Genomic DNA, 27,017 nt, shown 5'->3' with positions numbered 1-27,017 from the left:
AGGTGAGCTAGGTCCAACCTTAGTCTCAGACTTCATCAATAGTTTTTATCTAAAAAACTTTATTTAACAGCACTTAATCATCGACTAAACATTTATGGAGTGAATCAATAGGATTTACTACATTCACAATAGTGATTTAATTATAGATCTGAGATCTGAGATCCCAATGTTTATACTATACTTGCTATAGGGATTTCAATCAATTAACACATGCACACACACAAAGGAAAAAATAAAGAGAAATATATGCATGAAGGATTCAATAGATAAAGTTACTCCTGTTAAAAATTCCCCTTGAGTTCAGTTAAATAATTCAAATATCTTGGTATTTCTCAATGGGCGAGGGTGGAGCTTTGAGGAGTGAGGAATTTCATCCCAGGCCTTGTTGTCAGCTTTTGACAACCATCCTCTGAGTATGGAAAACCTGAGGGTTGGAGAGCTCCAAGAGATGTCCTGATCTCTTGCTCTTCATGCTAATCTGGCCCACATTCTTTAGTCCTTTCATCATCTTCCTGTCAAACAGGGAGTTTCCAACTTTCCAGGCCTTTATCTCCTATGTTCTGGTTACTCCAACATTCTTGAAGGGTCATAAATGTAAGATCCCAGATATCCAATCTTCAGCTCCCTTTGGCTTTGTTTATTGAAGCTTGTCAGGGTTAGTTTCAGCAAACCTAAAGTTTGGGTGATTCCACGATCAAAGTAACAATAAGGATCTGTGAAGAAACTCCCAAGTGCTCACACAGGCACTGGCAGGATGATGTAAACTGGGATGATTTCTGGCTGCTCCATTTTCCCTCCCCAGGGCTTATAAAACATTTCCCCAGGCTGACCTCACAGTTCTGAGGTGGGGTAAGAGCCTTCAAGAAAAACAATGAAGAAAACCCCAGTCATTTAATAACAAATCAAGACCAAAATCAGTTTATAACCATTGAGGTCATGAGGTAGTGCTTTGGGTCAAGTCTCCTAATTTTAGAATGGGAGCCACTTTGCAGTGATGAAGATGAAGAATGATGAAGAAAATTATGAAGAAAACCCCAGTCATTTAATAACAAATCAAGACCAAAATCAGTTTATAACCATTGAGGTCATGAGGTAATGCTTTGGGTGAGAGTCTCCTAATTTTAGAATGGGAGCCACTTTGCAGATCTTCTCTCTCAGCCTTCCTTGGCCTTTTGCAAGCCCCCACAGGCTGTGTAGCAGCTAATTAAAAACATCACTTAGGGAAGCAAATAGGATGAGAGGGCTTTCCAAGAGCCAACCCAGAGCTCTCATTCTGTGCTGCAGCTCCTGTGCTCAGGACAGCACCCAGGACTGTCCCGTGTCCCCAAAATCAGCACTTTAGGCTAAGGTCCATTAATTGCTGAGGCACAGCCTGAAATTCCTGACTGCACAGGACCCTGGGGAGAGATGTGCATTCCCAGCAGCACCAGCCTGGAACTGGGATTTCCCATGGGGGCTGGAGCTTTAGACAGCTTTGTGCAGGCTTTGCACAGCAAGGTCGTATTTTATTGAGAGACTCGAGGGAGCTTTCTCAAAAGCAGGGGAGCCTTTTACTTTTTTCTGATTTGTCCTGTGTTCCTGCATCTCTATTATAGTGATAATTGGCCAACTACCATGACAGACCAGAAAAATGCAAATAACTCCCCTGCTTTTTTCTACAGCTTTTAAATAAATAATAATAAAATTTAATAATGAACAATAAATTATAAATAAATATTATTAATAAATACTTACATTGTTAATTAATAATAGATATTGAATATAAATAATATAAATAAATAATATTTTAAAATCTATAATAAATTTTAAAAAGAAATTTTCTACAGCTAATAAATACACCACAATAAAGGTAATTTTATTTTGAACATTTGGAAACAAAACTCAGAGTTTTCTTTCCATTTAAAACTGCCTTTTTTTTTTTCTCTCTTTGAATTTTTGTCCAGTTAGCACTGTGGATATTTTCCTGCATATTTCCAGTGCACTATGCCCTTGTTTCAGAAGGTTTTTCCCACTCACCTTCAACAATCCTGGGTTTCCAAACAGGCACCTTGTCATGGTTTGACACTGGCGCAATGCCAGCACCCCCATGAAAATGCACCTTCCCTAAATAAATGCTGTGAGATGTTATCAGGAACAGAGCAGAGCAGGCCCAAGCTTAATAACAAAAGGAAAAAAAAAACTTTATTAAACTACTACTACTACAGAAAACACATAAACTAAATCCAGGATGAAGACCTTTTAAAACACCCCTCCTCCTCCCAATTCCTAAAACACCCAGCCATGAAACATCACCCGGGATTCCTGATCAAATTACCACCCTTCAGATAATCAATACTCAAGCTATCAAGGGAGAGAGAAGTCTCTCTTGCACCACAGACCCCCCAGGAAACACAGCTGCCCCCCCTGTGTTTCCATGTCACACATGGCAACCGCCCGGAGAAAATCTGCCAGTGTGACCCTCTCCTTTCCATGTCACAGTGCTCTCACCACCGTGCATGGACAGACTGCTCATAGGGCTCCTTTAAGGATGCTTTGCCACGGACCCAAAGATACAACAGTTCAGTTTCTCATTTTGGGACTACAGTCCCCCCCATTTTCCCCTGGGGCCGAGGGTCCAAGAACAGAAAATCATCTTCTTTCCCAAAGACAGAGGGCATCACCATTCCCTCCAAAAACTTTATTAAACACATCTGTCCCTGCCCCTGTCACCCTGACCCATCCAAGGGACCTCTGTTTTAGCCAGTGCTGCTTAACTGTCTGCTGCAAGAACCTGAATTGTGTCAAGGGGGTGAAAAAAAGCCTCAAGAATACTGAAGAATTATTCAGATCCAGGGAATAACACAGATGACCTCTAAAAGTGTGCCTTAGATCATTTGGGCATGTTTGCTCTTACTGATAAGGGCACCTGGGGTTTTTTTGTAGTAGTGATTTAGCAAACTGCCATTTAAATATTAAACACAAAGCTCAACCTTTAGTAGCATTAATGAAGTTGGGTTTTGCACTCAAACAGCCTTGTTGGTCACCAGCACAGCCCAAAAACCCAGCTGGAGGAGCCCACAATGAAGAAGGTGCCTGAATGTGTTGATGCTGCACCAGGACCCAGGTGTGAAATGCTGGACGCTGGTACCAGTGAAGGGGATGTTAAATCCTCCCTGGTTTCCCTGCAGCTGAGGTATTGCTGACAGCAGATTTAATTGCCTTTGTCCTAGCAGGCGGCTAATGAGCATTGTGAATAATGCCATGGCTTTCCAGCCCTCCTGAAGGCATTTGTGGGACCTGACTCATAATTCAGCTCGAATCAAAAGGCTGCCAACCTCGTATTAACCTTCTGTTCCTACTTTATTATTCAGGCTAGTCTTTGGAATTGAAGGGGGGCAATGGGATAGGGAGGTGGCAGTAGTTTTTATTGTTTCACTAAAATTCCTCTTGGTTATGTGGCCTGTAATGATCTTCTGTTGTGTTTGCAACTAAACTCATTTATCAAAGGAAAATAAGGGTGAACAAGTCCACCTTTTTGGGGGGGAGGGTAACAAGCCTGCTCCATGGAGAGGGCTGGGCTTTGGGCAGCCACAGTCCATGGCTGGGGCAGGAATGTGAGCACTCCAGCCCTTTCATCCTCAGCAGCATTCCTGGAGCAGGAACAGGGCATGCAGAGCTCCAAGGCAGAACAGGGCCTTCCTGTAGCAGGTAAACTCTGAGTTACACCAGAGTAAGCTGGTGTACACCCCAAAATTCTCCCAGAGTCACACCCACCTCCTGAGTCTTTTCCTCCTTAGGTTTTGTTCCCCCTGGGCTGTCTGGTCTCTGCACCACCACAGCAGCATTCAAACCTGTCCTAAGAGGACAGCAAGAGCAGTGTTTTTCACCCAGTTCCTGATCCTCAGCTCTCCCAGCTGCCTCAGGGAAAGACCTGGCTGTCCCAGTGACCTCCTTTTTTTTCAGGAGACATTCCTTTTTTTTCACAGAGTCCCTGGGGTTTGTAGATAAATACAAATATAGATAGATACCATGGAATCACAGAATGGTCTGGGCTGGAAGGGATCTCAAATATCAGCTAGTTCCAACCCCCTGCCATGGGCAGGGACATCTTTCACTAGACTAAGCTGCTCAGAGCCTCATCCAGCCTGGCCTTGAGCACTTCCAGACTGGGTGGAGCCCTGAGCATCACCTGTAGATGGATGGAGCTGCACAGAGCTCTGTGCACATCTCTGTATAAAACCTGATGTATGCATCTCTTTGCCTGTGTGCACCCCTGTGGACTGATTATGGTATCATTGTTATCATGGATCTATAATTAAGTCACTGTTATAATTGTAGCTAATCCTATTGAGTCACTTTTTAAGTGTTAAATTAGTTGATGATTAAGAGTTGCTAACCCCCTCTGCACCTTTATCTTTTTGTATCCATATCCTTTCCCCCCTTACCTTTCTGCATCTCTGGTCTCTGTGTAAATCATCCTAAATTGATTCTAATCTGATTTTCTTATGTGTGCTTCATCCATGGCCTAAGTAATAGAGTCACCTTTGCCACTGAACTCTAATAGAAGTTGCACTCTCATAAATTCATATTAAAACCTGCTTCTTGCCAACACCTTTGACAGTGATTCTTTGAGTGGCTTGACTGCTCATTCTCACAGGGCTGTGAAGAGGGAGCAGCTTCAGCACTTTCCCCTAAAATATTCAGATATTTTCAGATCCTTCCCCAGCTGCTGTTTGTATGAGAAATAGGAGAAACGAACAGATGAAGTGGAAGCATTGGGCAGCTCCCAGAACTCTGATACCTGGTTTTGGTGAGACTTGGAATGTGTCCCACGTTGGGAGAGCTGGGATGGAGGGTACAGGCTCAGATGATGTGGTTCAGAGCCTTGCAGTGGGGATTGGAGGGGATGGAAAACCCAGGAAATTTGTAGTGGGTGTGCATTCCTGATAGCCCAGCATCAGTGAGTTATTCTACAGGCACTTAGGAGAAATTTCTGCACCAGCATCCCTGTGGAAGATTTCAACCTCCCAGACACCAGCTGGGAATATCATTCTGCTAAGATGAGCAGATCTCAGAAATTCCTGACTTTCATAGGAGGTAACTTCTTATCACAGACACTCAGTGAGACAACTCACAAAGATGCTCTCCTAGCTCTTTGTGGCTAGCACAGGACTTGTGTGGGATGTAGTGGTTTGTGGCTGCCATGGCCACAGCAATCATGAAATGGCAGAGTACAAAATTTTCAGTGTAATGAGAAAAATATTCAGTGTAATGAGAAAAAAGGACAGCAGAATTGCTACCCTGGACTGCAGGAGAGCAAATTTTAGGCTATGCAGGGAGCTGTTTTAATGGAGTGCACTCAGAATCTGCTTCTGAGGGTTTAGGGAGCCCACAAGTGTAGGTCAGACTTTAGGAACCACCTTTTAGAACCACTGGAGCAGATGATTCTACTGTGATTTGAGTCAAGCATGTGGAGCAGAAAGCCAGCTTGGCTGAACAGGGAACTCCTCGTGCAGCTCAAGAGGAAAAAGAAATCATGCAAGATTCACAAGACACAAAAGATTCAGAAGACACAAAAAGCCAAAGCTCCATTAGAATTGAAAGAGAAACATCACCAAGGGAAAAAAAACAGAGACCCGTGTTTAGGAAAGGAAATGTATTTTATTGAAAAAAAAACCAATGACATTTCACTTATACACCATGAAAATACTGAGTTGTGTGCTATTTTCATAAGAAGAGGTCAAGACTTGCACAAGAAAACCACATTCTTTATTACAGCATTACTCCACGAGATGAGGCTCTGGTGGCATCTGCACTGGGCGTTTTCACTAAACAGTAGAGCAGGGCTAAATGTGCTTTGGGCAAAAACCCTAAATATTGGCCTCTTCCAGGTGCTACTGCCCGTTGAAGACATAGCACTCATTTAGTCAATTCTGAATTATTTGTGAATTAGAGACAGATCTCATAGTTTCTCTACTCACATAGGTCCTGGGCAAACTCATAGCTATCCCTCCCCTCCATTTTTAACAATCTTGATTTCCACATTCAGCCAGGTAAAAGCATGTTAAAGCAGTGTATGGGCTGCCAATCTCCCAGAAAGAAAACAACACTGAAAGGGGATGCTTTGCACCAACAAACACTGACAGCAAATGGCAGGGTCGTTGGGTGGTGCTGAATTCTCCAGGGTTTCCTCCCATCACTGCAGCTCCGGCAAGAAACCCAAGTTCCCTCCCTACCAAGGCATATCCTCACACCTAGCACGTGTCAGGCACGGGAATACACGTGCTGTACCAAAGGCAGGACAGGAGTGCCTGCAGGAGGCATCCCAAGGCCATCTGTCACAGCTGTGTCCCAAGGACTGTGCTCCAAGCCAGCTGTGACAGGCTCTATCACACCTCTGAAAAACCCCTGTGAACTAGAGACCTCTGGTGTGGAAAGTCTAGTCAATCTGTCCATGAAAATGAATCCTAATGCCACATAAATTCCCAGAAAATTTATTTATTTATTTATAGATTTATTGATGTCATTTTTTCCTTGCTTTAAGGGGGTGGGAAGGAAAAGAGCCAGACCTGGACAACTCTGGCACCATGCAAGTGCTGTGAAAACAAACTGGACATTTTCTCCACCTGGATCTCCCCATTATATTCCCTACTTAGAGCACTGATTTATTCAATGCTATTTCCTGCTCTGCTAGGCACAAGCATCACACAGATCATTAAGAACAGCCACATCAAATATTTCAGCACTATAATATTTTTGTGACACAGGGGATGGGATGGATTGAGAGCTCCAGACTCTGGTTAACTGAATCACCAGCTCTTTGTTCAAGAACTTCACTCACAAAGATTTCTTTTCTTTACCATTAACCATGCAGCTCTGCAATTAGGTCCTGCTCAGGCAGCACCTCACTGCCAGGGAGAGGCAATTCCCCTCTCCCTCATTTTGAGCAGCTGCATTGTCCCAGACCCTCTCCAGCAGCAGCACAGGCACTTATCTGTTCCCAGCACAAGGAGGTTAAGGGAACTAAAGAAGATTAAAACTTCAGGAGTTTTGACTGGATGAATTCCCCATTGATTTTATCTCCATGTCCCTTGTTATGGGGACAGGCAAATCAGGGACAGCAGAGATGATGGGAGAGGAAGGTTAGGGCACAGCTTCACGGTGTTGCTGAGATGGACGAGGTGGGTCTACCAAAGCAGCTGATAATTCTCTACCTTTCTTTTCAAAAGCACAAAAGCCAAGCCTGAATCATATGAAAAATGCAGTTCCAGAGCCTCTTGGCTCTCCATGGCCTGCAGAAGAAATCTAAGGGAATTATGCCATGGCCAGGAGAGCAGGGGGCTGTAAACCAGGAGCTTTTGGGAGCACAAAGGGCTGTGCTGAACCACAGCCCTGGGACAGCACTGCCCAACAAACCCAACACCAACCTCAGCTCCCACTTGCTCAGAGTAACTCCTCCACATTTCCCCCTGGCAGGATGCAGGCAGAACAGTGACTCTGCCACCACCACGGGGACGCTGCACCCACAGATTCCCAGGGGGAGAAAAGCCAGGCACAACAAACCCCCAGCACTGCTGTTCCCTGCCACAGCTCCCTCCTCAGCAATGCATCATTCATTTCAGTGACATTTCTACTGCTAACTTAGCAAAGCAGAAGTGCTTCTTTTCTAACACATCCAGAAATCGGGAACTCTCAGGAGAAAAACTCAGGATAAATTCTCCTCTACTTTTTGCAGTGGTGATTTATTCACAAGACTGAGGATGCTGCCATGTTAAATTAAAAGGGACATAACAAGTGATGCTCAGTTTTGCCAAATCACCAACTGCTCCGGTAGGTAATGACATTTATCATAGGACAATGCTCCAAAAACTCCTTTATGCTGCAGACCCTTGTGCTTTTTACAGAGATCCTGAAGTTCAACCAAAAAAGTTAATCTGGATGGTATCTGGAGAGTTGTCCTTTAGCCCTGTCTCCCAGCCATAAGAAACAATGACTCACTATACTTAGCAAGATGAAAAATCCTGCTCTGGTTTTGAACCCTGTGAACAGCTTTGCCTTTTGACTGAATGGGATTTTATCAACAACTCAGCTCTCCTGAAAGGTATTTATGAATTTGAATTCAGAACAAACAACTAAAATTCTTCACGCTATTACAGCTGACAAACTACAAGGAAAAAAACTTTACTTTCCCCATGTGTCTATTCATCTGTCTGTGCACAGGTTTAGCACAAGCTATGAATTGTCTTGGTCAGGTCCATACAATGGGAACAAGCCATTTTTGTTCCATCTCTTGGCTTGTCCCTGTCTTATTTAATTAAATAAACAAACCCATCCCCAATTTTTAACCCAACCTAGATGTGTTTGAAACTTCTTTCCAATGCAAGATTTCAGGTTTATGCCACAAAGCTCACTTGATTTTAAAGTGGATAAGGTAGCAATATTTAGGGTTTTCTTCTTAAACAATGGTTATCTACCATCCTATTGCCTCTCTCTACAATCAAGCGTACAAGCCTTACTGCAGGAAGGATACAACTTGTAATGGCCAACCAGAAAAATACACAAACACTAGAAAGCCTACAGTTTCATCAGAAATTAAATCATTTGCTATTACATAGAACTTTGTTGTTTTTCTGGCACAGAAGTAGTTGAATTACTACACACACCTCAAGGACAATCATTTAAGATGTGTAAACAGATAACAGTTCCACCTAGTCAGTACAAAGCACCACACAAACTTTAAGTACATAGAAATTTTGCTCATAAATATTTCTTTGTTTAACAATTCAGCACTAAAAAAATATTACTTAAAAAGGCATCTTTTATTAAGTTATTCAGTTTGTCCAGGGCTGGTGGGGTTGTACTATCCCTACTATATTACAGCCACCTGACTCTCTTTCCAAACCATTTTACTTCTCTGGAAGAAAAGGCTATGTGTGGCTGGGACCCAAAGCTTCAGCACAATCTATAAAAATATAATTCTTTAAGACCTTCTGCTCACATCCTGAAGGCCTACTCAGCCAGCCCCCCAAATTCTGTTTCCCACCCCTATCACATTGCAAATAAAGCTTCAACATACACACACACACACACAGAGTACATAAATTACACTCTTCTACACACAGATTTTTTTTTTCTAAACAGCAATGCAACCACGAGGGCAATAGGTAAGTGTGATTTCAGTGGTAACATATGGCACAGCCTTCTCATATTGCTGGTTTTCTCTCTCTGAATAATGTGCTGCCTTATTCTCTGCTCTGCACGTTGGGGGAGTTATTACCATTATTTGCACTGTGGAGGCACTGAGTCAGGAATGTGTGCGCATTTAGGAGCATCCCACCTGCCTCGAGGTCCTCTGCTGCCAGAGCAGCAAAAGCACCAAACTGGTGGCACTGGGGCTGTCACCTGGCACTGGTTTCCTGGTGAAGCAGATGGGAGTTTTCCTTGGCTGTTGACTGCCACACCACCACATTCCTCCCTTCTGGGAAATGGTGAGAACTAGCTGGGTCTCTCCTGAAGCAGTGCCCTGACAGCAGCAGCCCTTTGCTCAGGGCACACTCCTCCAGTGGCTGACTGAACCTAGGGGATTTACCTGAAATCTGCTCCTGCATGCATGTGCAAACTCACTGGTTTACTCATTTATTAACAATAATGCACTTTCAAGAGTTTTCATTTATTTGAAAGAGCTATTTTTGGGCTGTGATTGAACATCTCGAAGCTTAGTTTCCATGGCTGACAAATGTCTCTAATGGAGGTGTTTTAGAAAGCTACAGAACTGCTCAGCAGGCTCTCACTTACCAGGAACATGAAGAACATGTGCTTTCAGGAAAGACAGCTCTCTGGATAGCTAATCCTGGGATTCTCAACAGGAGGGGAATGACTACAGTCAATAAGCCATAAGGCAGCAAGGGGATGTAAAAGGGATGTGTTCCCCTTTATGAAGAAATATTTTAATACCAGAGTGACCAAAATTTGTAACATGTCTCAGCTTTTAAAAGCATTCTGGACAAGAACCTTTACTCAGGAGAGGTGGTTTTTTCTTCAGTAGAAATACAAACCAAACCTCTCCGGGACACAAGTGGAATGACACTGCACTTCCTGCTCTCCTTAACCTGGATCCCTGCTCCTCTCCTCCTGCAAACCACCACGCTGGCAGGGACACTGCTGAGTGCTGGCAGAAGCTCTTGTTCCCACATGAGGAACATTTGTTTCCCACTCTACAGCCCTGTGTGCTCCACCCTACACGGTGAAGGTAAAAATTCAGTGAGTGGAGTGCAGTTAAACGCTGCACAAGGAAGAGATCTCAAAGTGAGTTATGGTTCTTACTCCAAGCCCCTCTTCTCACCTTGTTTGCAGGAAAAAAGAGCACAACACAATGAGGTCCTACACATACAAGTAAGAGAAATGCAAAGGAGAGGTGCAGAATGCCAGAGATTTTCTTCCCATGAAACCTCTTAAAAAAAAAAAATAAGACAACAAGGATGTTACTCACTTCCACATCCACATCTTACAGTAAGATGATTACAGGTCACAAATGTGCTCTCTTCCATTAACTACCCTTTCTCTATCCTAGGACATAACTAAGGAAACATTTAATTACATCCACTTTATTCAGCAAGACTATCAAACCATTCTTTTGCTGTTTAATTCTGAAATGATTAACATATTTAAAAATAGGATCTAACAATTTGTATGTGCACAGTATAATAAAGGTAGATGCTTTTATTACAATCTTCCTTGCCACATATTTTAAAATAAAATTAATCAATACAATCACCATAACAGTCTCAGACAACAAATTAACACCATCCAATCAAGACACAGTTAAGATACTCAAAAGGCAGTATGAGTAGCTGGAAACCTTGGTCCTCCAACTCTTTTGTATAACACATGGATTATAGATTTCTCCCCACTTGAGATAAAAATCAGCACACAAACATTAACAATTCATACTGCAGGTTTCTGAAATGTTTCTACTGAGTGTGAATAGCACTGAATTTAGCACAATGTCTTTATGCACGTCTGAATTCTCAGCATGTAGAGACTAATCCAGGCCCAGAGTAGATGGTTTGTAAACAACTTTTGGTCTCTCCTGCACAGGTGGCTCCAAAAACGATTGGGTGGACTTGAGCAGTGGCCACAGGCACTGCAAATCACTCCAGGAAAAGGGGATTTGACCCAAATTAATTCCAGAATGGAGAAAGAATGTGAGGGAAGTCGATTGGACACAAAGCATTCACCTGTCATGCTCCCAGGATGGCCAGGGAAGATTATCCATTATTACAGACTCCACACTCTGGGCTAAAGTGCTTGTTCTCCTGTCATCAATTAGGACCTAAGCTAGTTTAGATTAAGCTTTTATCTTTAATCAAAGGTTTGCAAATGAATCAGACAATGCTGGTCAGTCTCCTCCAAGCCCCTAAATAAATAGTGGGCACTGTCTGACACTGAGACGCTTTCCAGCTGCATGAGACAGCAGGAACTCAGGAAAAGATACAGGTATAATATGCAGGAGGAGAGGAGGGAATGAAATATTAGACAGGACTGTGATGAGTCTTTGAATTTTGTTCTGCATATGAGCTTTGTGTAACTCTCAACAAATAAAAATGTGTACCTTGACATTCAGAAATACCCGTTAGCCTGCTGTGGCTACAAAATGTCAGCTACAGAATATATTTACAGCTAATTTCTGATGTTTGTTCCTGGCAAGAGATGTTAATTCTTCACTGAAGATATAAACCTGACCTAATTTGGATCAGGTCAGTGGGAGTTTAAAACAGCAACCCTCAGGGACTCAAACAGACGAAGCCAGCAGCCCATTGCTACAGGATCCAGCTATTTTGAAATAGGAACTTTTGCAAATTGAGCACATTAGTATGAATATTCCTTTTTTTTTTTTTAACATGGGTGTCACAGATTCTAAGGAAGGTGTGAATTACTGAATGGATCCACTCTCTGAAGAAGTGGGATAAGATTACACCTGACAGGTATAAACTGCTCCAACAAACATATCACTTTGTCTTTTATGTCAAGATCATGGCTCATCATGGTTTATAATTAAAATCTTGTTTGCAGTGTTTGTCTTCCCAAATTCCAAGCTTCTTTATTTCAGAGAAAACAGCCCTTGCCTTTCTCTCAATCCTCTTGTGAAGTCTGTTTATTCTAATGGCAAAATAAAATTGTGCTGTCTCACACTTAACTAAAAGGGCATTGACCATTGTCTGTACAGGGAGGGAAGTTCAGGATGTTAATCTCTTCCTCCTAAGAGGACAGCAGGTTTTATACACTTCCACATGAAATAGTCTATTTTTAAAAGATGAATCAAGTCATAGTTATGTTTGGAATATGGCATGCAGCACTTCGTTAATCAATGTTAGAAACAGTTAAAATCCTTTCCATGTTCAACTGCTGAAACATATCACCAGCTACAGTATTTAAATATCTTTGCTGAAAGCAAGTATCTCAAAAGAGGTAATTGTCTTCCTGGCACAGCTGCCCAAGCAAACAGCAGCTTACCTAAAAAGGGGGAGGAAATATTATTATGAGTATTTTCCAGCCCATCTGGAAGTTTGTGTTGCAGGGAGAACAAAATTTTAAAAATGCAACTCTGCAAAGAAAGATTGTTCAATGTGCTCAGCGAATCATGGAATGGCTGAGGTTGGAAGGGAGCTCTGGAGATCCTCTGCTCCAACCCCTGAGCAAGCAGGGCCAAGGACAGCAGGGTGCTCCAGTCAGCATCTGAGTACCACCAAGAGCAGAGACTCCACAACCTCTCTGGGCAGCCTGTGCCAGTGTTTGATCACCTTCACAGTGAAGTATATTTTCCTAATGTTCAAATGGATTTTCCTGTATTTCAATTTGTGCTCCTGTCTATTTATCACTTCCTTGGGCACCACTGGGAAGAGCCTGGTTCCCTCTTCACTGCTTCCCATCAGACTTGTACACACTGTCAAAGTAGGTCACACTTTTTTACAGGTTGGGTAGCAGCCATGAGCTCATATCTCTGTTACTGACTGATGATTTTAGCAACTGTGCACAACACCAAAGTTATTATTGCTAGAAAGTTATTTCATGACAGTGGTTACTAAAAACTGGCAGTAGAGTCCCATTTTGTAGATAAATTCCTGCTTATTTTTTTTCCTTAAATTCTCAAGTAACGTGATTTTTTTTTTCACTTTTGATGCCAAATGCAGGAGAGGAAATCAATCAGAAATGCAATTTCCATCCCCTTATGCAGTCTGAGACAAGTAAAGCTCATCAACTTGATCTGGATTTAACATCACATTAGACTTTATCTTGGGACAAGCAAGAACATGGATCCCATATAGAAATCCTATGGAAGTGTGAGTGTCCAATACCTGTCAGCACACCTGCCCTGCTGCTTTAGTATGTGGCTATGATCCCTAGGACACTGAAATTATTAAAAATCCCATTCTGAAGCCTTATCAAGCAGAATTGTGCATTAATAATAATAATAATAATAATAATAATAATAATAATGTATTTCTGTAATCTCCAATTGTTGTTGCTTGGAGAGACATTATTAAGTTAATTTTTCTGTCTCACTGCATTTGGTAAATACGTGTTAACTGACCAGATCTTACTAAATCAAAACCACTACTTTTGCCACATTGCTTCATTGCTAATGCTGCCAGCAGTGCTCACTAATGTTAAGTGAAGTGCCCATGTAGCTCCTAAGTACATCCACCCACAATGAACAAACCAAGGCAGCCAACTTCCAGGGTAAGAGCTGCTTTCTCTTTTGCCCTTAGTTAAAAGACAATCAAACCTGGCCTCAGAGGCCACCCTTCTAACCAGTGGTACTGAATCAAGGCATGATCATGTTAATGAAGATGTTTGTGGAGCAGCTTTTGGAGGAAAATCATGTGGGCACCCACGGCCATGAGAAATAAGCAGCCAGAACCTGTGACAACTGAAACTGTGCAGCTGTTCATGGACAAGAAACAGGAGCAGAGATCAGCAACATGAATGACACTTCAAGGTCACTTCAGAGTACTGAACATGCCAAACATCTTCAAAGTACTCCTACACACAAGCAGAACTGTGTGTGTAGCTTTAACCCTGCTTCGTTTCGTAGCAGCTGAGATACCGAATACCAGGGCAGGTAACCAGGTACCTCCAGGAAAAGGGAGCATGGAGCCAGCTCCATTGGCACTAGATGCCATCTTGAAATACAGTCAGTCAAGCATTCCATTAGCAAATTCACATCTACAGTCTTTGGCAAGGCAGGAACATTGCTCTCTTGCCCTGGGTAATCACACAGACTAAGTGAATCTGACAGACATTGGGATACCTGGGAATATGCTTCAATGCACACTAACTGTTCTGCTTTTAAAACTGAGCAAGGCCAGCACATATGTTTGAGAGTGGATATCTGCCTATGCTGGGCACTATTTTATGAAAGTCAGGTTTCTGTCACAGATCTAAGGCAAATATTACAATTTACAGGAAAGAAATGAGGACATCGATACATTGTGCGTTATTGGAGACGTGGAGCCTTTATAACACGGTGGCTTTCACTATGATCTCTGGGTTTTCTATGTCCTTTTTGCTTTGGACCATTCTCAGTTCCAGCTGGGCTGAGTTTGGTTTGTTTCCTTCTCCAGCTTGCACTAAAAAGATGACATCAGAATGTCATTAAAAACAGCAGTATAAAAAGAAACAAGTTACATTGTTCTGTTACACCACAATTTTCTCTACCTTCCTCCCTTCCCCGTTCTCCCTTACTGCTCCCTGCTAAAGGCTTCCAAGGTGGAAAATCCAGGTCAGCACTGATTTCTTATCACCACTGTTCCACACCTCTCTCCAGGAAAGAAACACAGCTCTGCTGTTCATTAGGAAATCACACAGACATGCTCAGAGAACCCACAGATTTCCTTAAGACCTGAAACATGGGAACTCCAAGGGAAGAGAAGCTGAAAAAAAAAAATCACTCCTCACATGAGCCAACACAGCAAAGAAACTATGATTAGCTGATAAACCCCTCTCAGTGCTAAACACACCCTCAGAGGAACAGTGGGTGAGCTACAATGAAGCAGGAGCTCTTTGGCACACCAAACTCAGCATCTCCTCAAGTTCTGCCGGCTTTGCAGAGCTGAGTCAGGCACAGTCAGCACGACTGTCACCCAGCACAAGCTAAACAGTGACATCTGCAGTCGGCTCTGGTCAAAAATGGCCTTGGAGGACGCAGCAGGAACATGCAGACAAAACTACCGAGCTCTCATTCTGTAAATTCTCTGCCTGAGGGGATGCCTTTAGTCAGGAAACCCAAAAAGTTCCTTGAATATTTCTTCTGATGCCAATTCAGGCAGAACACGGGAACGAGGTCTGGATGAATTTAATTTACCTTTTGCACTCTTAATGGTCCTTTGCAGAACGTGCTGCATGGCTGACACAGTCTTTTCACATGCCACCTGCAACAACATATTTAGGGTTCAGTAAAACTTCAGCTACCTACTTTAATATTACTTAATTTTACTTAATATTATTTCAAAAACACTGCTATTAAGAGGAAAACATGACTGACAAAACAAACATAACAACTGTGCAATGCAAAGTTTGGGAAAACAAAACCTTTGACTTAATTCTCCCTAAACAGGAGATAATTGATAATTTGAAAAACTGGTAAATTGATAATTGATAATTGTATCAAGGATTCTATGTCCTTAAGGGAAAGAAACAGAAAATTTGATTTGGGAAATTATTTTCAGTGTTTATTATGAAGTGAGGATAAAAAATGTAATTATAAACATGCATGCAGTGTGTCTCTTTAGAAAGAACAACATCTTATCTGGCAAAATTACAAAATCAATCTAACTGAAATATGACTGTTTATAATGTCCCTTTTGGCAAAAGGGAAATTCTGTGGCTTTTTCTCTGAGGTGAGGAAAAAAAAAAGCCAAAACAGGAGACAATATTTAAATAATGTCACAGGTTAGAAATTAAAAAAACAAAAAAACAAAAAAACAAAAAACAAAAAAAAAAAAAAAAAAAAAAAAAAAAAAAAAAACAAAACAAAACAAAACAAACAAAAAAAAAAACAACACCCAAAAAAACCAGAAACAAAAACAAAAAAACCTCAAGAGAAACAAGGTCCAAACTTCTCCCCCACCTTCAAATTGTTTGGGTGCTTGTGTGTCCATGCCAGAAGCATAGCAGCAAACAAGTCTCCTGTTCCAACAAAGACAGCATCCACTTTGGGAGACTCCACTCGAATTCTTTGTGTTATCCTGGTACCATCTGCTTTAGCTACAACACAGATCCACAGTTAAGTGACAGACCCAGCAACTAATACAATAGCAATCATAGAATAGAATTTAAAATAAATATTTTTAAAAGTCATCATCAGATTTGAATTCCTTTGTTGTTTGGAACATAAAGGATTATTGTAAACTTTGTACCAGCTCTTTTAAAAGGCACAGCCTTCTGAACCTTGGCCAGCTTGGGACAGCATTTACAACTTCTATACTGTACACACTTCATTTAAGAGGGAGGAGGGAGCTACCACCTTCATTTTTCATCGCTCCTAACTGTGCCCTTCTCAGGTGGAAACTTTGTGTGACAGTCTGAGCACACAGTGAATCCCCAGAAGGGGACATGGAGAAGCAGCAGAAGGGTATTTTATAACCTATCAAGGGAGGAGCAATCTGCTAAGAGGAAGGACAGAGTGACTTTTCAGAAAAGCATTCAAACATGCCAAGTTCCTGTTTTACATCCTTACCACCAGGGTCAGTACCAGGGGCTGTAAGAGTCCCAGTAAAGCTTGCCTAGGACTTCCTCTTCCTCCTCTGCCCAGGAGCTGCATGGAAGCTCAGGCCTGGGCACCTGAGATATGGTCCAGATATTCCTGGGTACAGCCCTTCTGTCCTGATGTACTTACTGAATTTTCCAGATTAATCTCAGACCTGTCTTGCCTCCCTGACTCTGGATAGTCACTGGGACCTGTCTGCCAACACCCCCTGTCCTGCTGACCTTACTCAAGTGCTGTGCCCAGTGGGTGGGGACAGAGTCCTGCCTGGGCTGTGATCACACTCAGCTCTTGTCCTCCCTCATGGAGCAGCCCCAGTGTCACCACTCCTGACACTGCTGCAGGACAAGGGGCTCACTTAGGAACCTGTGCTCCTTCCATGCACTGCACATGGGCCTGATGGAACCACTTCTGCAAGCACAGACAGGCTAAAAGAGAGCACAGGTAAGGAAGGAGCTCTTCACTTACTTTTTCTGTGGCTTCCCAGAGCAATCAGGTAGTCGTTTCCTAGAGGTGCCTGTAGATCTGAGCTTGTGATCACCACAGTCTCTGGTCCCATGGCATGAAGCATATCCATTACCTTTCAGTGTGCAAAAAGGCAGGAATCAGTGACTGCAATATCTGTTGATTAAACTTTCATTCATAATACTGAGGATTTTTAACAAACACCTTATTTTGGCATCTTTTGTAAAGAGGAAAAAAAACAGTCTCTATTCAAATAATCCACTTGAATTAGGAGCATTACTTTGAACCAGGGGAATCAAAACATCCACATTTAAATGTACACACTTGTTAAAATATACAAGCATTTCTGTTTATGTTATCTTTGGATGGTCCTCTGGAAAGAATACTCTGTTTCAGCTATGATCAGAATTTTTGCCTGCATCATGTTTTCAGAACACACTGTCAAAAGAATAAGAGAATAAATATACAGACACATGCACCTCACCTGGCATCTTGAAGCATTTTCTAGAAACCCAGCAACTCCAGGTCATGAAATCTTATTTAGCTAATACTTTTGGAGCTACCAAAAATTAAAAAACCTAAATCAGAGGCAGAAGTGTGTCTATCAAAATCTTCTCTTCTCAATCTGTTTCAACCCTCAAACTACAGCTGTAAATTATATACCTTTGCAGATGTATTTCAACTCTGTGTCTTCCTCACTTAAACTCATTAATACTCTACTTCTGACATCACAATTGGCTGTTACAGACAGAAGTGATTTTGATTTCACAGAAAAAAGAATGACTTCAATAATGAGTTTAGTATAAAACATGGATAAAATATTAATTCTCCCAGAAGAGTTTAACTAAAAACCCTCTCAGGCTAGCTATGACTCATGAGCAGCTGAATGATAAGGACTTATTTCTGCTACTTTTTAATACTTTATTGCTTTTCTTTCTTGCTAAGCCTCCAAGTTTCTTCAGCTGTCAGACTTCTTTGCACAGACATCAGCTGGGTTTTGGAGAAGCAGTAAATCCACCAGCACACACTGACACAATTAGTCTGTGCAGGAATATGAATATGTTCTCAGTCACAGTTCACCAGGACCCTCATCTCCACTGTCTCTAGTAGTAGGACTTAGTCCTTTGTACATTAATATTACATAATACTTAATTTTATGTAAGAAGACACTACAGTCATCACAGGTCTTGTTAAGGAAAGGAAAGCAAGCATGAAATCATGGAAATCAGTGCCAGAATTCCTACCACCTTTAAAGGGGACAAATTCCAGCATGGATTATTACTCAGACCCATATATGACATGCAGCTGGAAAGAGAGACAGATTAAAATATAATATACTGCAAACAACTTCTTTAAAAATGTTTCAATTTCTAAGTATAATTCCACCTCTTTGGGAGAGATGTTTTTAAAACCCATCAAAATCAGAGCTATGGCATGAGTCAGTCAGAAGACTAACTGGCAAAACTGTTTAGCACATGCAACTCATGTTTGCAGGTGAAATATGCAAATTTAAAGCTAATGGCTGCTCAGCTAATTATGTTCTTCTCAAGACTGGTTCCACTAGTGGGGATGGGAACAGGAGAACTGAGTTGCAGTCACTGGCATGAAGCACAGCTCATCACCCTCACCCAGCACAGTGGGGTAATGTAAAACTGGGGGCAGTGGAAATTCAAAGAGATGAGATCTCTGTAGCTGCTTCCTGCTGTGAAGGGATGGTGACCACATCATGTTGTTTAACATTGCTACAGCAAAAAAACAACAAACATTTGGGCTGACAGTCCCCCAGGTACTCTCCAGGGTGCCACTGCAGCTGCTGCTTGTTTAAAGATTTTGTATTCTTTTGAAGTTCAAAACCAAACTGGAGGGAATTACATCAGTCCATTATGAAAGCACTCGAGTAGCCAACAAAACAAAGAGCTCAGCCCTTCTCAAGACATCAATAAAACTGCATTTCTATTTTGTCCCTCACCATCAAGCCCTACAGGTTTTTATTTTCTTCACTTTGTGTGAAAGGGCAGATCATTACATCTCCATGCAATATATTTGCAGGCCATCTATCAGCTCTATATGGCAATGACAGCAGCTGTCAATGCTGTGGATTTATTTGGGAGAATGAGGAAAAGCTGTCCTCACACTCAGCATTGCTGAATGTGGACAGCAGAGCCCCAAAGGGGTTCCTAATGCTTGGGGTGTCCTGGGGTTTTCACCCCAACCAAATAATATCCACAGAGCTGGAAGTGTCTGGGTGTGCTGCTGCCACTCCTCCTTCACTGCAGAAAGCAAGTTCAGAGAGATGTACTCACTACCACTGCAATCTCTTTATCTGGAGCTCTTTTGGGAAGTTTCTTTGGAATTCTGACATTAAAACAGGAAATCTTTTGTGCCTGAAGTGTACAAGCTTTAATGATAAACACATGGAAAGGACAGAGGCCAAAGTGACTCCAAGGTTGAAGGCAAACTGCAAACTGCAGGCAGAAATGCAGAGAGATGTCACACATCCCACCCTTTGCCCACTTACCTCCAGTGCATCTTTTTCTGTGTAAATCTTCCTGCCTGTGAGTAACCTGGAAATGAAACAGAAATCTTAAAAGAGCAAGAGTTCTCCAGGCAGTGACTGTTTGTTTGCCCTTTCAAAGGAGGAAAGCTGGGACTGCACCAAACAGGCCAAACCCATCTGCAGCTCCACGGTCTGCTGGACCAGAGCTCAGTGTTTGAAGGCTACGTGCACAGACACACTGTGCTGCTGAAGTGCACTCACACCAGTCCCACCCTGCCTCCTCCAGAGATCCCTGCATCACAAAAATTCCCTCACAAGTGTTTCCTCACCCTCTCCCATGTAGCTGCTGCCTCCCTTTAGGGCAAACCTGTGCTGCACCACCACAGATTATCTCCTGACCGAAGAGTCACAACCATGCAGACAGGACAGGCAGGAGACATTTAAACTCTTAGCTCCTGTGAGATGTTGCCATGGTGGTATTTCTGAATCTAATTTTGAAAGGGGGGTGGGGGGGTGGTTTTGAAGCAAACTCTTTCAGTTCTGATATTCCGGCACATAATAAAAATGTTCATAGTAATGGGTAAGGATGGGGAAGGTACTTTTTAAACTTGTCCTAGAAACAGACCAGAGAGTGATAACAAGAAATCATCATGAAAATGAGACACTGAAGAAAACAAGAAGAATCTTTTCCTCACATAACTCCTGGGTTTTTTATTGGTTTCAACATGCAGCAATTGAGATTATCTGAAAAACACCATTTGAAACTAACAGCTAAAACTCAAAACCCAACACATACATACATACATACATACACAAGGCACTATACTGAGACAAATAAAATTAAGGGGTATCAGTCTTCCCTGCTTTTTTTCCACAAGTTTATTTGGCTAGAAAAGGAAATAAGCACTTACTCAGCTTCAAACTGGTTAGGAGTGATTATATCTGCAACAGGTACAACTTTGTCCCTGTAGACTGGCAGGAGATCCTTGGGCACATACTGGGGAGAAAAAACAGTGTCTGAGATGTGGGACTGCAGCTCTCCTTCCCTCAACCACCACTCCTGCTGCCACTGAGTGACCTGAGAGCTCCAAGCTCTGCAACTGCAGTGGCAGAGCATCCTCCAGCTGGGGACACTGTGACCAATAGCCCTTCCTTCCCTGGAGGGGATGGAAGCAGCATTTTTAAGCAGATGGACCTAAACTGGCAGCATTAAAAGGAAATGATGCCTGGGTGAGGAACCTTCAAGTTCTCTCTCACCAAGGTGACACAGCAGCATGAGGAAATACAGTGTCCCAGCTCATTCATGTCCTTACCTCCAACCCAAACCATTTTGTTCAAAACTTTTGATTAAAAATGAATGTTTTTTTGTCAGTGGGCAGCCTGGTATTGGCACACAGGACCTTTCTGTCACTGATCAGAGCCCAGAGCCCAACAGCTGTCAGCTCCCACATGAAATAAGTCATCTTCATTTAGCTTCCAGGGCTGTGTCAATTCCCAGGGTGACTGACAATGGCAGCCAGGCTACCAGCCAGAACACAGCTCCTGGGAGATGATGAGAGAACTCCAGAGAGACAAGGATGGGGAGCAGGGGGATATTTTCCTGTGGACAGGGTCTGTATACCCTCTGTTGTCTCAGGAGAGAGCCAGAAATAATCCCAGGGCTGGGCAGCTGTCATTCTTTCCACATACCAATCTCATTCAAAACTAAGAAATTTAAGTACAAACTTACTTGATGATGGGATCCAAAGCCACATTTAGGTAAAGCACCTTTTTTGTTGTTGTTGTTTAAAAAATAATAAATCTTTATACATCTTTATGAAACAAACATTCCCTGCACAGAGAATCCAAGCAGAAGAGTACTCACCATAGAGCCTTCTCCATTCCACTTGTCACCCATCACTGGATCACACACTGGAAAAAAAATTAGCTTTAGAAATAGGGTGCAGCTATAAAGACCCTGGTGGGAGGGAGAAATTTTAGGTGGTGGCTACAGAAGAGCACTGAGCACCTCAAAGCTTATACACTCTCACAGCTCTTGCAGCCCGCTGAAATTCGTATGTGGTGGCTGCCAATTTTGAAAGAGTAGGTCTTAAAAAGTTCTGTCTTAAAAAGTTGTGTCTTAAAAAGTTGTCTGGAATGGTAGTATGGAGGGGAGAAACATGGGAGAAGATAACAGCTCTGAAAAGAGTCCTATTTTTATACTTTAGTGTATAAAAATACATGCCAAATGTACACAGCAAAATGCTGCATGTATATTAAATAAAATATTATAATGAAACAATAAGAAAATTCATGCCAAAGTACTTGGTGTAATGATATTAACACGTTTGGCACAGGTTCTGGATCACCAGCAGTACTAACAACATACTCCAAGTGTCCTCAGTGAGGACAGAAACAGCCCAGCATTGCACTTCAAAAAGGAACATTGTTCATTGTATTAAAAGATCTTAAAGAGAGATCAAAAAGAAACACAAATCCAAAGATATCAAATCAACATCAGTATTTCAGGAAGTTTCAGAAGGGCAATTTGTTTTACATTTTAAAAATATTTTCTTTACGTTAGAATCTATTTATTAAACATACAGGATCTTAGAAGCCTCGTTGTGATCTCACCACCTGACCACTTCCTTCCTGTTCTACACAGTGAGATGTCTCTTTCTGTTCATATTCCAAAAGAGTCTTGAGCTTTCACACAAGGTTATGAAGAATTTGACAATCCAATCGTGTAAATAAAGGCTAAAAAGCAACAAAACCCAGACCAGATTTCTCTGCTATATTTTGCTAATTAAGACCTATGCTTTGTTAATTTTAAGTCAGGTATCACTGCTCAGTACAACACCCTGCCAATCCTGCCAATCATTCTAGATGTTTCCTGGCCACAGTTTACTGAGCCTGAAGATGACAGCTCAAACCATCATTCCCAGCTTTTTATCCCACTAAATCCTCACTGACTTTGCCCTATCACTCTGAAAGCTTTGCTCATTTCAAGCCTATGCTGGTTATGTTCAAAATTCCTGAAACACTCAGGAAAGGAAGGAAGGGAAGGGAAGAAATCTTTTCTCCCAGGTTGAAGCCTGATGTGAGGCATTAGTGACAACAGCTGCTGGAGCCTCCTGCTCCCTGGATAGTCCTAGGAATATTAAAAGCAGCAGAGCTAAAAAAGCCCTGGAGTTCAAGGTAAATCATGAAACTTATGAGGCAAAGTAGGACATTTCTGGGATGTTACATGGAACCACGGCAGGGTGACATGGAAGAGCCTGTCCTGCTCTGGCTGACTTGGAAATCAAGGAGAGGCTTCATCTGCCAGCACACACAGCCTCTGAACTATCAGCAGCAGCAGCTGGCTGGGATTTTTATTTTTTCCTGCATACAGACAACCAGTCCTCAAGGCACACTCTCCTTTGGATGGCACAATGCAAGAACCACACTGAAAGGCAGCAAATATAGAGATAAAACCCCAACTCCACCTAAAGCTGAAATGAAACATCACTGGAGGCCCAGCTGGCTCCAGACAGACCAGAAATGTTGTGTAACATCAGAACAGTGTTTCCATCCTAAAATGTGAAAATGATGAGCACACTCAGTGAGGAAGCAGAAAGGATTATAATGCACGTCCTTACCATACACGAGGTTAGAATTCTGTTGCTTCAACTCCTGGACAATATCCACCACCATTGCAAGAAATGATGTGTCTCTTGTATACCCTTTCAGAAAAAAACCAAAAAAGACACCTTTGACATCCAATTTCATGAACACTTTTGCTGTTTTTAGTTTTAGATAGGAATGCTGCATACTTCTCATTCTATGGATAAATGCATTTTTAGAGCAAAGGCATTTCAGTAGTTGACTCAGGAATAATAGGATGGAATATAAATTCAGACAGTGCTTGCACAACTACAAATATAACCTTAAAAATCCATTTACTAAGAATGTTGTATATGAAAGGCTCATATAACTCCAAAATGCTTGATATATATAAAGAAAGGTCAGGCTAGAAGGAAAAAACATTCCTTTTAATAAAAACAATTATTTTGATCAGTATTATTTTTCATGCAGTAAACAGAATTTTTTTAAAATTCCATATACTTTTCTCATGCTCTGTCTCGAAGCAATTTTTTTACCATTAATAGTGTTCATGCTGATAGAGTGCAGCACATTAATGCAAGAGATTTAACCTTGATAATTTTAGAGCAATCTCCAAAATACCAATAAAGTTCCTATTTTTCAGGCTTAGCAGTAAAATAAGCTGGAAATAAGTTTTACTGTATTTCAAGGCCCCCAGAACAATGCTAGTACCACAATATTCTTATTTAATCATTAGTTTTTACATTTTATAGATGTTCTTTAATTTATATAATTATGTATTAACTTTAGTTACAACATTTATGAATTATCAACTTGATTTTAATTTATTGTAGTTCATTTCTTGGGGATGGTGCTGGGCAGGGCCATAATCTGCACTCAATATTTGTGGGTCCTTTCCAATTCAGCATATTTTGTGATTCTCTGATTTAATACTATTATTTTTAGCAAGGTAGCATCTTTCAAATGGCCTTGGAAATGTCCACTCTAATAAAATATTTTAAACTACATTAGAAAAGTAGATTTTGGAGATTATTTTTTTTTAACTTGAAAAATTGATGAGTTCTTGGGTGCCACAGAGAAATGGAAAAGATTTTTTTTTGCCAAAATGCTGGATTTTATCTATTAAATGCTGACAAAAGAGTCAAGCAAAGATTTTTATTAAATGACCTGTGATGGCAGACTGGCTGGAAAATAATACTGAGTTCGATTAACATCCCTGAGAGAGATGTTTAAAACAGTTACACTGAACTGCAATTTATGTCTTAGCTTGAGTGTCCTACTGTAAATTAAACAAATACAAGAATATCTACAAAAAACTGTCACAAAAAGTCCAAGGAGTGTTCCTTTGTATAACACTAAAGATAATAATTTTAATCTCAGCTGAGATATCTACAGTAATGAGACAACTAACAGTCAAATCCCACCTGCTGATAAATTGCTTTTCAGTGTTTAAATAATCATATCCAGGTTGTTTGAGGTACAAAGTAGTTGTGCACTATAGTGAATGTCTGTTTGAAGAGAAAAATCTGACTTTTGGCCCTGAATGAAAAAAAAAAAGGATTTTAAGTTCAGCCACAGTGCAGCTGAAGACTAAAACACAGAAAGTGTTATTAGATGTTCAGAAACTACTGCTCTTTCTACCCATACCTTCTTTTTGTTCATACTGAAAATGGCTGCAGCAAATGAGATGTTAAAACAAATCTGAACAACATACAAAAATTCTATTTTACAAGACTTTTACTAATAAATAATCCTTTTTTCTTCCAAATTCGTTTTCTATTTCTATTTCTATTCTGAAAATTTCTATTTTCCTCCTATCATTTTTAATCTCTTACATCCATTTTGCCAGTGATAAGAAAGGAGTAGAAGTCTTTTCCAAGAGTTGGAAGTGAAATAAAAAAGGAACATTTCTGCTAGAAGAATATTCAAATATAATTTATAAATTTTGCACACTAACATCTCCTGAAAATTCCTACAATACAGTGTGCTTTTCCTGGAAATGTGCTCTGTGTGAGATCCTTCCAGGAAAGAAAGGTTGTTTATTTCTCAATAACAAAGAACCCATTTATGGCAAAATTAATTTCTTAACCTTATTTCCATCTATTTGCTTTCAGTCTCCTTTATTTTGGAGATATTCCTTGACAAAACCCTGACAGTAACTCTTTGAACATGCCACACCCTTTAAGCCAGAATGACTGCTTTGGAATTATAACCCATGCACTTAAAATTTCCAGTTTCCCCTGTGTTTAAAGAACATTCCTACATGTGGAAGCCATGAAATCAATCAAAATTCTGGTGATGTATTTCTGCTTACCTTTAAAAAGTCCCTGTTCACTGCTGTAAGAAATTGATACTGTTATCCAAACCAAATGCATAGCTCTTACTGAGGTGAAATCTGATCAGTAACCTAACTTTTGAGAAGCAGGAATTGGGTGAGAAGAAATTTTTATTAAAAACTTCTTGTAGAATCTCTCCTTTCTATGAAGTATTCTGCAAGTTCTCTTTGCCTGTATTTATAAGCACTTAGTACATAATACAAGCCCAGGAAAACACTGCAGAACTGTATTCACTCAGATGACCTACACAGTAACAAGAGCAAAAAATCAAGATATATGACAGTCAAAACCAAAACCCAACTCTATTCATACTTTGCTCACTGTCCAAAGCATTAAGCCTTAAAGATCAAGTTAAAATAATCAAGGACAGAAAAAAAAAAAAAAAATCAAGACAACTGTTTATAAAATCATGCTGCAGTAGCACAGAGTGCTAGTACTGCAGACTTGGGAGAAAGGGTTAAACTCATGTCTTCCTAATACATTTTAAAATAATACTCTGACATTCCACATCCATTGTTCCAAAAGGGGCACTCCCAAAATATTAAGTGAGCCTGTACATGCCTGGCCTGTACAAGTCTGTAAATGATACAAGGGGATCAATTTACCTACCCAGTTACAACCTCCCTGCTGCAGAACTCTGGCTGTCCCAAACTAAACAGCACAAGCCAGTTCAGACTATAAGATACAGCTGAAATTTTAATTGCTTGGCTTGCAACAAGAAGGGATAGGTTTTACATTTTTTCACCCCTGTTTACATCTGCTGGGAACTGCAGGGAACAAGCTCTTCTTACCTGTGAGCACATAATCGTACTGGTTGACCTTGTTCAGCTTCAGTCCTTCGTAAAGTTCATGAAGCTCATCTGAATTCAACACCTGACCCTTCCAGTGGGCATAGCCTGCAAAGCAAACACCAGATCATCTTTCAAGAGGTGGATTTGCTGTTTCAGATCACACAGATGATACACGTGGAGGGACCACACCCAATATCAGCACAGGAAGCATTTCCACCTCCCCTCCTGTGAAATGCTGTTGCTGAATGAAAGCTGCTGTCAGCAGGACAGGTTATGTGCTCAACTTCTCCTTAGCACCTCTGCCTCCCAAAGGAACTGGAGCGACTACACTGCAGTCTGAGAGTGTCTAGTCACCAGCAGATTAAGCTGAGCACACACCAGCTCCTGCAAGGTTTCCCATGGAGCTTTTGCAACTATCCCTTTCCTGTGTGGAGGAGGAAAAACATATGTTTTAGCCTTCACTGGAGGAGGGTGTCAGTATAATCTATTTTTGTTATCTTATACTATATATATATATAAAAAAGGAAATATTGACAGTTGGATGACAACCTTAACAGGCTTATAGATCTGTCTGGACACAGGCCTGCACCCATCAGATA

The 27,017-nt window shown here is 41.2% G+C and overlaps 1 protein-coding gene across 2 annotated transcripts in view; it reads right to left on the bottom strand.

Annotated features, from left to right (window-relative positions):
* Positions 1-5,620: 5,620 nt before the first annotated feature.
* PDXK (pyridoxal kinase) overlaps positions 5,621-27,017 on the bottom strand; it is a 46,137-nt gene continuing 24,740 nt past the window's right edge. For both annotated transcript variants that reach the window (XM_053970146.1, XM_053970147.1), the window contains 9 exons: positions 26,419-26,523; positions 23,327-23,410; positions 21,571-21,617; positions 20,618-20,703; positions 19,728-19,773; positions 17,213-17,324; positions 16,109-16,245; positions 15,344-15,410; positions 5,621-14,609 (listed from right to left, as the gene is read on the bottom strand). In XM_053970146.1, the coding sequence (XP_053826121.1) occupies positions 14,497-14,609; positions 15,344-15,410; positions 16,109-16,245; positions 17,213-17,324; positions 19,728-19,773; positions 20,618-20,703; positions 21,571-21,617; positions 23,327-23,410; positions 26,419-26,523 (797 nt within the window). In that variant the 3' untranslated portion in view covers positions 5,621-14,496. The remainder of the gene's footprint in view (positions 14,610-15,343; positions 15,411-16,108; positions 16,246-17,212; positions 17,325-19,727; positions 19,774-20,617; positions 20,704-21,570; positions 21,618-23,326; positions 23,411-26,418; positions 26,524-27,017) is intronic.

This window comes from Vidua macroura, chromosome 2, assembly GCF_024509145.1.
Source record: "Vidua macroura isolate BioBank_ID:100142 chromosome 2, ASM2450914v1, whole genome shotgun sequence".
Classification (NCBI taxonomy): domain Eukaryota; kingdom Metazoa; phylum Chordata; class Aves; order Passeriformes; family Viduidae; genus Vidua; species Vidua macroura.
The sequence above is the reverse complement of the archived record's forward strand: the minus strand, read 5'-3'. Positions and strand labels throughout refer to the sequence as shown.